The sequence below is a fragment of the Coregonus lavaretus genome (genome assembly GCF_964263955.1).
Source record: "Coregonus lavaretus genome assembly, chromosome: 22".
In the NCBI taxonomy this organism is placed as follows: Eukaryota; Metazoa; Chordata; class Actinopteri; order Salmoniformes; family Salmonidae; genus Coregonus; species Coregonus lavaretus.
This window is the reverse complement of record NC_140009.1, coordinates 7,343,923-7,356,839: the sequence shown is the minus strand read 5'-3', so window position 1 is coordinate 7,356,839 and position 12,917 is coordinate 7,343,923. Positions and strand designations below refer to the sequence as shown.

Here is a 12,917-nt window from a genome sequence, read left to right as displayed (position 1 = left end):
GTGACAATTGCTACGACAACAAAGGCACCCCTAGGAGACATGACTGTTGTCTGTGTGACAAATGCTACGACAACAACAGCACCCCTAGGACACATGACTGTTGTCTGTGTGACAAGTGCTACGACAAGAACAGCACCCCTAGGAGACATGACTGTTGTCTGATGAGACAATTGCTACGACAACAACAGCAACCCTAGGAGACATGACTGTTGTCTGTGTGACAAGTGCTACAACAACAACAGCACCCCTAGGAGACATGATTGTTGTCTGTGTGACAAGTGTTACAACAACAGCACCCCTAGGAGACATGACTGTTGTCTGTATGACAAGTGTTAGAACAACAACAGCACCCCTAGGAGACATGACTGTTGTCTGTGTGAAAAGTGTAACAACAACAACAGCACCCCTAGGAGACATTACTGTTGTCTGTGTGACAAGTGTTAAAACAACAACAGCACCCCTAGGAGACATGACTGTTGTCTGTGTGACAAGCGCTACGACAACAACAGCACTAACACACTACACACACTAACACACACACTATACACACTACACACACTAACACACACTACACACACTACACACACTAACACACTACACACACTACACACACTACACACACTACACACACTAACACACTACACACACTAACACACTACACACACTACACACACTACACACACTAACACACTACACACACTTCACACACTAACACACTTCACACACTAACACACTACACACAATACAAACACTAACCCACTACACACACTAACACACTACACACATTAACACACACTAACACCCTACACACACTAGACACACTACACACACTAACACACTACACACACTAACACACACTTCACACACTAACACACACTACACACACTAACACACACTACACACACTACACACACTAACACACACTACACACACTACACACACTAACACACACTACACACAACACACAGTACACACATTACACACACTAACACACACTACACACACTAACACACACTACACACACTACACACACTAACACACACTACACACACTACACACACTAACACACACTATCACACTACACACAGTACACACATTACACACACTAACACACTTCACACACTTCACACACTACACACACTAACACACACTACACAAACTACACACACTAACACAATACACACACTACACACACTACACACACTAACACACTACACACACTACACACACTACACACACTACACACACTAACACACACTACACACAGTACACACACTAACACACTACACAAACTACACACACACTACACACACTAACACACTACAAACACTAACACACTAACACACTACACACACTACACACACTAACACACTACACACACTAACACACTAACACACTACACACATTACACACACTACACACACTACACACACTACACACACTTCACATACTAGCACACTACACACACTACACACACTAACAAACTACACACACTACACACACTACACACACTAACACACTACACACACTACACACACTACACACACTAACACACTACACACACTACAGACACTACACATACTAACACACTACACACACTACACACACTAACAAACTACACACACTAACACACACTGCACACACTACACTCACTAACACACTACACACACTACACACACTACACACACTAACACACTACAAACACTAACACACTACACACACTACACACACTACACACACTAACACACTACACACACTAACACACACTACACACACTACACACACTAACACACTACACCCACTACACACACTACACACACTAACACACACTACACACACTACACACACTAACACACACTACACACACTAACACACTAACACACACTACACACACTAACACACTACACACACTACACACATTAACACACTACACACACTACACACACTTACACACTACACACACTAACACACACTACACACACTACACACACTAACACACTACAAACACTAACACACTACACACACTACACACACTACACACACTAACACACAACAAACACTAACACACTACACACACTAACACACACTACACACACTACACACACTACACACACTACACACACTAACACACTACACAAAATAACACACTACAAACACTATCACACAACACACTAACACACTACACACACTACACACACTACACACACTAACACACTACACACACTACACACCCTACATACACTTCACACACTAACACACATTACATACACTAACACACAGGCACACACACACTACACACACTAACACACACTACACACACTACACACAGTAACACACTAACACACTACACACACTACACACACTAACACACTAACACACTAAAAACACTAACACACACTACATACACTACACACACTAACATACAGCTAGTGTAGTAGTGGTGACCCCTCAAAAGAAAATAAATGAAGACATACAGTATGTGGCTGCCCTCCATGGAGGAGGAGGAGGAGGAGGAGGAGGAGGAGGTGGAGGAGGAGGAGGAGGAGGATGAGGAGGAGGAACATCTTCAGCCTTGGAATTAAATGATGTAAGAAATGGGCATCTTGTACTGTAGTGCTCTATGCCAAATACTATGTAATACTACACACACACACACATGCACACACACACACACACACACACACACACACACACACACACACACACACACACACACCACACACACAGAGACAGAATAAAAAACAGACAGCTGTGGCCATGTAATTCTTAGAATGATGGTAAATTCTGTGGAAGCACATATCCGTACAATTTACGTTGCAATACCATCAAGCTCTGAGCTCCACCTTGCTCCACCATTCATTCTGTAGAAATATGGAGACATGACTGTTGTCTGTGTGACAAGTGCTACGACAACAACAGCACCCCTAGGAGACATGACTGTTGTCTGTGTGACAAGTGCTACGACAACAACAGCACCCCTAGGAGACATGACTGTTGTCTGATGAGACAAGTGCTACAACAACAACAGCACCCCTAGGAGACATGACTGTTGTCTGTGTGACAAGTGCTACGACAACAACAGCACCCCTAGGAGACATGACTGTTGTCTGATGAGACAAGTGCTACAACAACAACAGCACCCCTAGGAGACATGACTGTTGTCTGTGTGACAAGCGCTACGACAACAACAGCACGCCTAGGAGACATGACTGTTGTCTGTGTGACAAGCGCTATGATAACAACAGCACCCCTAGGAGACATGACTGTTTGTATTAGTTTGCTCTCATTCTTCATGTGTGACAGCGGTATGTGAGGATAGAAGTGGAGGGGGTGGGGATTGCAAGGAGGGACAAGATAAAAATGTACTTTATTGTCCATTAACTGAAATGTGTCTTTATACACAACCTACCTCCCTAATACACACTCACACACACACACACACACACACACACACACACACACACACACACACACACACTCACACACACACACACACACACACACACACACACACACACACACACACACACACACACACACAGGGGGGCTGGAAGCAATGGGTCAGCTGCAGTACAGCGCCTCTAGAGCAATTATACGTTGTGAATTGCCAAAATGGCAGGTAATTGTATTTAGGATAATTCCAGCAACCTTCCACTCCAGATTTTCTCATCTGTGCTGGGATTCAAACCAGCAACCCCTGTTTGCTGGCCTGCTACCACTAGGCTACTTGTCGCCACAATATGTTTCCACATACAACTGCAACAGTGGAGTGGGGAAATAAACTAACATTTTCTAATTACTGGGTATTCATCTCTGTCTGTCTGTCTCTCTCTCTCTCTCTCTCTCTCTCTCTCTCTCTCTCTCTCTCTCTCTCCTTCTCTCTCTCCCCCTCTCTCTCTCTCCTTCTCTCTCTCTCCCCCTCTCTCTCTCTCCTTCTCTCTCTCCCACTCTCTTCTCTCTCTCCCCCCTCTCTCTCTCCCCCTCTCTCTCTCCTTCTCGCTCTCCCCCTCGCTCTCTAGCAGAGCGAAAGTCTTCCGAGAATCGGTAATTTTTTTGCTGCAAATAGTTCAATATAACAGGCAGGAGTGAGCGCACAATAGTTTGATTGTATTTTTGTATTGTTTGTATCTACCAACGGCCTGTATAGGTCTGGAAAGATACATCCGTTGTTTTGTTATTTTAGTTTTACTCTGCTTGCAAACACGCTGGATGATTCAGAATCCATTGAAGAGATTGAACGATTCATTGACGAGAGATACTTACGAGCTCAAAGAAACATGTCGCAGGTTTCGGAGGTTTCAAGCGCTGTTTAGGACAACAAACACAACCAACAAAAAAAACCAAAGCCAGGTTGGCCAAGCGGTATCAACGATGGCACCAAAGAGAGGAGAGGTTCACGGATATGGATGTTAACTTGTTGAAATCCATCAATGAAAGGCATGCCAAACTTGATATCTCGGATATACTACGAGAGGACATCAATGCATTATGTGCCAGTCTAGAATTCAGCCAATGTCAGATTGATGATCAAAGGAAAGAGAACACGGAGCTGAAAGATACTGTAGACTCTATACTGTAGACTCTATACTGTAGACTCTATACTGTAGACTCTAGACTGTAGACTCTATAATGTAGACTCTATACTGTAGACTCTATACTGTAGACTCTATTCTGTAGACTCTATACTGTAGACTCTATACTGTAGACTCTATTCTGTAGACTCTTTTCTGTAGACTCTATACTGTAGACTCTATTCTGTAGACTCTATACTGTAGACTCTATACTGTAGACTCTATACTGTAGACTCTATACTGTAGACTCTATACTGTAGACTCTATACTGTAGACTCTATTCTGTAGACTCTATACTGTAGACTCTATACTGTAGACTCTATTCTGTAGACTCTATACTGTAGACTCTATTCTGTAGACTCTATACTGTAGACTATTCTGTAGACTCTATTCTGTAGACTCTATACTGTAGACTCTATTCTGTAGACTCTGGACTGTAGACTCTATTCTGTAGACTCTATTCTGTAGACTCTATACTGTAGACTCTATACTGTAGACTCTATACTGTAGACTCTATACTGTAGACTCTATACTGTAGACTCTAGACTGTAGACTCTATACTGTAGACTCTATACTGTAGACTATATTCTGTAGACTCTATACTGTAGTCTCTATTCTGTAGACTCTATACTGTAGACTCTATTCTGTAGACTCTATACTGTAGACTCTATTCTGTAGACTCTATACTGTAGACTCTATACTGTAGACTCTATTCTGTAGACTCTATTCTGTAGACTCTATACTGTAGACTCTAGACTGTAGACTCTATACTGTAGACTCTATACTGTAGACTAGACTGTAGACTCTATACTGTAGACTCTATACTGTAGACTCTAGACTGTAGACTCTATTCTGTAGACTCTATACTGTAGACTCTATTCTGTAGACTCTATACTGTAGACTCTATTCTGTAGACTCTATACTGTAGACTCTATACTGTAGACTCTATACTGTAGACTCTATACTGTAGACTAGACTGTAGACTCTATACTGTAGACTCTATACTGTAGACTCTAGACTGTAGACTCTATTCTGTAGACTCTATACTGTAGACTTTATACTGTAGACTAGACGGTAGACTCTATACTGTAGACTCTAGAATGTAGACTCTATACTGTAGACTCTATTCTGTAGACTCTATACTGTAGACTCTATACTGTAGACTCTATTCTGTAGACTCTATTCTGTAGACTCTATACTGTAGACTCTAGACTGTAGACTCTATACTGTAGACTCTATTCTGTAGACTCTATACTGTAGACTCTATACTGTAGACTCTATACTGTAGACTCTATACTGTAGACTCTATACTGTAGACTAGACTGTAGACTCTATACTGTAGACTCTATACTGTAGACAGACTGTAGACTCTATTCTGTAGACTCTATACTGTAGACTCTATACTGTAGACTCTATTCTGTAGACTCTATACTGTAGACTCTATACTGTAGACTCTAGACTGTAGACTCTATTCTGTAGACTCTATACTGTAGACTCTATACTGTAGACTCTAGACTGTAGACTCTATACTGTAGACTATATACTGTAGACTCTATTCTGTAGACTCTATACTGTAGACTCTATACTGTAGACTCTATTCTGTAGACTCTATACTGTAGACTCTATTCTGTAGACTCTATACTGTAGACTCTAGACTGTAGATTCTAGACTGTAGACTCTATACTGTAGACTCTATACTGTAGACTCTATACTGTAGACTCTAGACTGTAGACTCTAGACTGTAGACTCTAATTATTACAAGGTGGAGGTGGTGCAAAGGGAGAACAAACAACTTAAAGAAACCTTGCTTGATGTACCAGTGTCGATCAAAGCGGGACAATCTCATCTTCTCAGAGATACTGGAGAATGACAACAGCAGAGGCTGTGAGGACACTGTCCGAGACTTTGATGTAAACTCAACTGAAACTGCCCACAGATGTAGTGCGTTATGTCACTTTCTCCAGAGTCCATTGAATGGGTAAGGCCTCACGGAATAGGCCACGTGCTATTATTGCATGTTTTGTACATTTGAAGCAAATCTGAGTTGGTGTGTTGTAGTATATCATGATGACTTCAACTATAACAAATACATGCTCTATTGATCTTCACTTGACAAGGAAAGGGTTGCGTATAGCTCAGGTTAATGTATGTAGCCTTCCTAACAAAATACATGAGGTTTTTAACTTGGTTAACATAAATAATATTATTTTTTTATTTTATTTAACCGAAATGCATTTGGATGCATCTGTTAATGATGGGCAAATTAACATTCATGGATATAGTCTATTTAGAAGGGACAGGAATAGGATTGGTGGTGGTGTAGAATTGTACATTCAGAATCATAAACCTTTCCAGAGGAGGGATGACCTTAATGTATGTCAAGAAGAGGCACTATGGGCACAAGTACATCTGCCTCACCTCACCACCCATATTGATAGGATGTGTGGATGACTTGTGCACTGGGTATGACCAGGCCACAGACAGTAACCGAGATGTATTTACCTTGGGTGATTTTAATATAAATTGGAAGGATTATAATCATTCAAATATAACTAAATTAATGAGATATTTCGAGAGCTGTGGTTTGAAATAAATGGTTAATGACACTACTAGATCATCAAATAAGTTGGGTCACCGTTCAGACACGTGCATTGATCTGATCTTCTGTAATATACCATTGCAATACTTAAAGGCCATATCAATGCCAGTGAGCTGGACAGACCATAATATTCTGACCATAACCATGAACACTAAGGTTCCAAAGAAACCCCCAAGGACTGTGGTCAAGAGAAACATTTTAACATTTAGTCATGAGCAATTTCAGAATGATTAGGCTGCTGTACCCTGGGAGCTGATTTATCTAGAGGATGATTTAAATCACGCTACAGAATGTTTTATTGATTTGCTCACTGGGGTAATGGACCATCATGCCCCAATAAGAAAGAGTACAGTTGGGGCTCGTCCATCTCCATGGATTGATGACGAACTGGGTGAGGCATTTTTTCAAAGAAATACGGCAAAAGGCTTAGCAGCCAAATCTAAACAAGAAATGTATTAACAGATTTATAGAACACCACATAATTATGTAGTTAAATTAAATCGCACTAAGAAAAACTTTATTTTACAAAAATGCTTTTATTGATTGTAAAAATGGTTCAAAAAAGGTATGGAATACAGTTAAGGAATTACTTGGTACATCTATCTCATCATGCCCATCTAGTGTGGAGGTTGACGGGAGAACAACAATAAAACCAGATGATATTGCCAATCATTTTGCAGATTTTTACAAAGAAAACTAATTTATTTTGAGAGATAATGTAAACACCCATTCTTCCAAACAAGCTATTGTCCAATGGATTGATGACCTTATTATGAGCAAAAAAAAACCCTGCTCTTTTAGCCTACCATTGGGGTAAGTAGAGGAGGTGTTAAACCTATTGAAGTCATTACCCAATGGTAAATCTACAGGTTATGAAGTCATTACCCAATGATAAATCTACAGGTTATGATCTCATGGACAATTTTTTACTTCGCTTTGCTGCTTCGCCACATAGTAGCTCCACTGAAATACATATTTAATTGGTCACTGGAAAAGGGGACATTTCAAAATGTATGGAAGCATGTGTCCAATCCTGAAAGACAGCAAAGAACCCATTACTCCTGCCAATAGTCGACCAATCAGTCTACTCCCTTCACTCAGTAAGATATTGGATGGTATTGTGACTAGACAAATATGGGAGTACATGGAAAAGAAAGATCTGATCACAGCCAATCAGCATGATTATTGCAAAAACCATTCCACTACCACTGCATTGGTTGACATGACTGACCAGTGGCTCAATGCTATGGATAATGGCAGGTTTGTGGGTGTACTACTTTTAGATTTCATTGCAGCATTGTGGATCACTAAATAATTTTGACAAAATTATTGCTGTATGTGTTCAAGGAGGCAGCATTGAATTGGGTACAGTCATATCTAACCGACAGGAAACAGTCCACCTACTGTATATCAATGGGTAATTTTCTTCCCCTCATGCTTCAAACTGTGGAATACCGCAGGGCAGCTGCCTTGGGCCACTTCTTTACTTAATATACACCAACGACCTTCCTTAATGCCTTATCTGAAACTCAAGCTACTACATTTGCAGATGACACTACAATTTATAATATATAATACAATACAATCGGTTCAACAGGTACAGCAAGCTCTACAAGTAGATCTGGGAAATATCAGGGAGTGGGTTTGCCGGAACAAACTTGTTTTAAACGGCAAGAAAACCGAGTTTATGTTGGTCTGTTCCACCAGGAAAAGGCCAACACAACATGGGATGCGATTAAGTATAGAGGAAGTAAAAATTGAGGAAGTTGCAAAAAACCAAACTACTAGGTGTGCAGCTAGAAAACTGCTTATCATGGTCTTCTAAAAAAGACTAAATGCATGTATGATCAGAAGGATAGCTAAATATTTGCCGGGAAATATTTTTTAAGCAAACAACCCAAGCATTAATTGGGAGTCTGTGGTTCTGTGGTCTGGGCAAATGCATCAGCAAGTGAGATTAGGAGGCTGCAGATTGCACACAGAACAAAGCAGCAAGGATTATTTTAAGGTGGAGATATGATTCTTCTGTTGTAGTCATGCACAATGCTCTTCGGAGGTCATTGATCAACAAGATAATTGAAAAAAACATACTCCTTTTATTTCACAATGTACAACATTTCGATTCAGAGCAATAAATACATTGAATAATTTATCTGAGCAAACCAGAAACCTTTCAATACATAAATTCAAAAAATACTTTAGAACCATTTAAATATAATACATTGGAAGTTTGGGCAGGACTATGGCAGATGAAGGAACCACTCTATCTTTTCAAACTGTCAGAGTATTTATTTGGTCAATATGTCAGTGTACTATGTCTGTTGTTTGTAACAGTGTGTTTTATGTGAAAATGTGATTGTATTATACACTGTTTTTTAATGTTTAAGGACTCTTGGAAGATTAGTCCAAATGAGGACTAAGAGAGATCCTAATAAAATAAAATAAAATAAAATATCTCCTTCTCTCTCCCCTTCTCTCTCTCTCTCTCTCCCCCGCTCTCTCCCTCTCCCTCTCTCTCTCTCTCTCTCTCTCTCCCTCTCCCTCTCTCTCTCTCTCTCTCTCTCTCTCTCTCTCTCTCTCTCTCTCTCTCTCTCTCTCTCTCTCTCTCTCTCTGTGTGTGTGTGTGTGTGTATGTGTGTGTGTGTGTAGTATTACATAGTATTTGGCATAGAGTACCAGAGTACAACATGCCCATTTCTTCAATTACTAAATTCACAGATAAAAATGTATTACTTAATTTAAACAAATAATTAATGTGTTTTATGTTTTTTTCTTCTGATTTGCATTGGTTGTATTTCTTCACACAGAAGCGAATTGTCAACAGGTAGTGCTGGCACCTTCTCATAAAATAAAGACAAGTCAATATTTAAGAAATCTGTTATTTAGAGCTGAATTTACTGTAGGAGACATAACTAGACCCATGCGCCCAAGCCGCTATGGAAACATTGGTGCGTAAAAATACCACTACAACTGATTGTTGCCGAATTAAGGACGACTTTCAAACCCACCTGAATCACTATCTTCAATACGACAGGAGACACGATGGTGGTGCATATCTTCTCCCGGTGGGGTCCATGATACTTCTGTCCCATGGTGAAGAGCATCGGAGAGGCCAAGAGGAACGAAGCCACCCACATCCCACTGATCAGCTTCTTGGTGCGACTGCAGGACATGATGCTCTTCGCCTTGAAAGGGTGGCAAATCGCCATATAACGCTCGACGCTGAGACTGGCGATGTTGAAAGCCGTGGCATACGAGCAGGCATCCCGAATGAAATAGTAGCCTTTACAAACAACTCCTCCGAACGCCCAAGGATGATGGACCCAGATGAAATTATAGAGCTCGACAGGCATGCTGAGGACTAGTATGAGCAGGTCGGAGACGGCGAGACTGGACAGGTGGTAGTGGACAGTGCTTTGGATGTTCTGGAGGGACTTCTTGGTCAGCAGGGTGTATAGCGTAACGGAGTTCCCTAAGCAGCCGACCGCAAAGAGCGCGATATAGATCACAGTGACCAGGACCTTGGAGTAGATGTTAGTGTTCACGTCCAATGAGTCCTCCTGATCGAGCTCCGTTCCGTTGTCAAATAGAGAGTAGTTCTCCAGACGCAGAGAGTAGTTGTTCCTCGGAGTCAGAAGTTTCTGCGCCAGCGCGCGTAAGTGTAGAAAGTTGCGCCCTGTCAGTGTGAAATTCAGCTCCATATTGTGTAATGTAAATAATTAACTCTTAAAACCACTTGTGTACGACTACAGAAATATCGCACTATATTAAAATCCTGTTGAGAAAACACATGTAGTGTTTGCGCGTAAAAGCGGGAAGGGGAGAATACCGGTTTGAGGCCAAGAGGGAAGTTGTGATGCTTTTATATCTGGCATAAGAGGAGGCGTGCTGGACTCGCAACCTTGAGCGATGACGGAGTGCCATTCAGTAATCGGTGTTTTCTTGTTGTTATAATCCTTTGATATTTAACTTTGAATTCCTAAAATAGACTCAATCTTTATAAAAAAGGTCTTCCATGTATATAAAATGTACAGTACCAGTCAAAAGTTTGGTTTTTCTTTATTTTTACTATTTTTTACATTGTATAATAATAGTGAAGACATCAGAACTATGAAATAACACATATGGAATCATGTAGTAACCAAAAAAGTGTTAAACAAATTAAAATATATTTTGTATTTGAGATTCTTTGCACACTTGGCATTCTCTCAACCAGCTTCACCTGGAATGCTTTACCAACAGTCTTGAAGGAGTTCCCACATGTGCTGAGCACTTGTTGGCTGTTTTTCCTTCACTCTGTCGTCCGACTCATCCCAAACCATTGACAATGCAAATAGTCTGAGTAGCCATTTGATTAGATGTTCAGGAGTCTAATGGCTTGGGGGTAGAAGCTGTTTCGAACCCTCTTGGACCTAGACTTGGCGTTCTGGTCCACTTGCCATGCGGTAGCAGAGAGAACAGTCTATGACTAGGGTGGCTGGAGTCTTTGACAATTTTTAGGGCCTTCCTCTGACACCGCCTGGTATATAGGTCCAGGATGGCAGGAAGCTTGGCCCCAGTGATGTACTGGGCCGTACACACTACCCTCTGTAGTGCCTCGCGGTCGGAGGCCGAGCAGTTGCCATACCAGGCAGTGATGCAACCAGTCAGGATGCTCTCTATTGTGCAGCTGTATAACCTTTTGAGGATCTGAGGACCAATGCCAAATCTTTTCAGTCTCCTTATGAGAAAAGGTTTTGTCGTGCCCTCTTCACGACTGTCTTGGTGTGCTTGGACAATGTTAGTTTGTTGGTGATGTGGACACCAAGGAACTTAAAGCTCTCAACCTGCTCCACTACAGCTCTGTCGATGAGAATGGGGGCGTGCTCGGTCCTTCTCTTTTTCCTGTAGTCCACAATCATCTCCTTTGTCTTGGTCACGTTGAAGGAGAGGTTGTTATCCTGGCACCACACAGCCAGGTCTCTAACCTCCTCCCTATAGGCTGTCTCATCGTTGTCGGTGATCAGTCCTACCACTGTTGTGTCATCAGCAAACTTAATGACGGTGTTGGAGTTGTGCCTGGCCATGCAGTCATGAGTGAACAGGGAGTACAGGAGGGGACTGAGCACGCACCTCTGAAGGGCCCCCGTGTTGAGGATCAGCGTGGCGGATGTGTTGTTACCTACCCTTACCACCTGGGGTTCGGCCCGTCAGGAAGTCCAGGATCCAGTTGCAGAGGGAGGTGTTTAGTCCCAGGGTCCTTAGCTTAGTGATGAGCTTTGAGGGCACTATGGTGTTGAACGCTGAGCCGTAGTCAATGAATAGCATTCTCACATAGGTGTTCCTTTTGTCCAGGTTGGAAAGGGCAGTGTGGAGCGCAATAGAGATTGCATAATCTGTGGATCTGTTGGGGTGGTATGCAAATTTGGTTGAGGTCGGGGGATTGTGGAAGGCAGTTCATCTGATGCAGCACTCCATCACTCTCCTTCTTGGTAAAATAGCCCTTACACAATCTGGACGTGTGTTGGGTCATTGTCCTGTTGAAAAAAAAATTATACTCCCACTAAGCCCAAACCAGATGGGATGGCATATCGCTGCAGCATGCTGTGGTATCCATGCTGGTTAAAAATTCTATATTCTAAATAAATCACAGGCAATTTCTGAGGCTGGTAACTCTATTGAACATATCCTCTGCAGCAGAGGTAACTCTGAGTCTTCCATTCCTGTAGCCGTCCTCATGAGAGCCAGTTTCATCATAGCGCTTGATG

At 41.7% G+C, this 12,917-nt stretch overlaps 1 protein-coding gene across 1 annotated transcript in view; it reads right to left on the bottom strand.

Moving 5' to 3' along the window:
* LOC311149703 (neurotensin receptor type 1-like) overlaps positions 1-10,871 on the bottom strand; it is a gene marked incomplete at its 5' end in the record, with an annotated part of 73,649 nt that extends 62,778 nt beyond the window's left edge. Inside the window, one exon of the mRNA XM_084186912.1 lies at positions 10,179-10,871. Coding sequence (XP_084043038.1) covers positions 10,179-10,871 — 693 coding nt within the window. The remainder of the gene's footprint in view (positions 1-10,178) is intronic.
* Between the last annotated feature and the right edge of the window lie 2,046 nt (positions 10,872-12,917).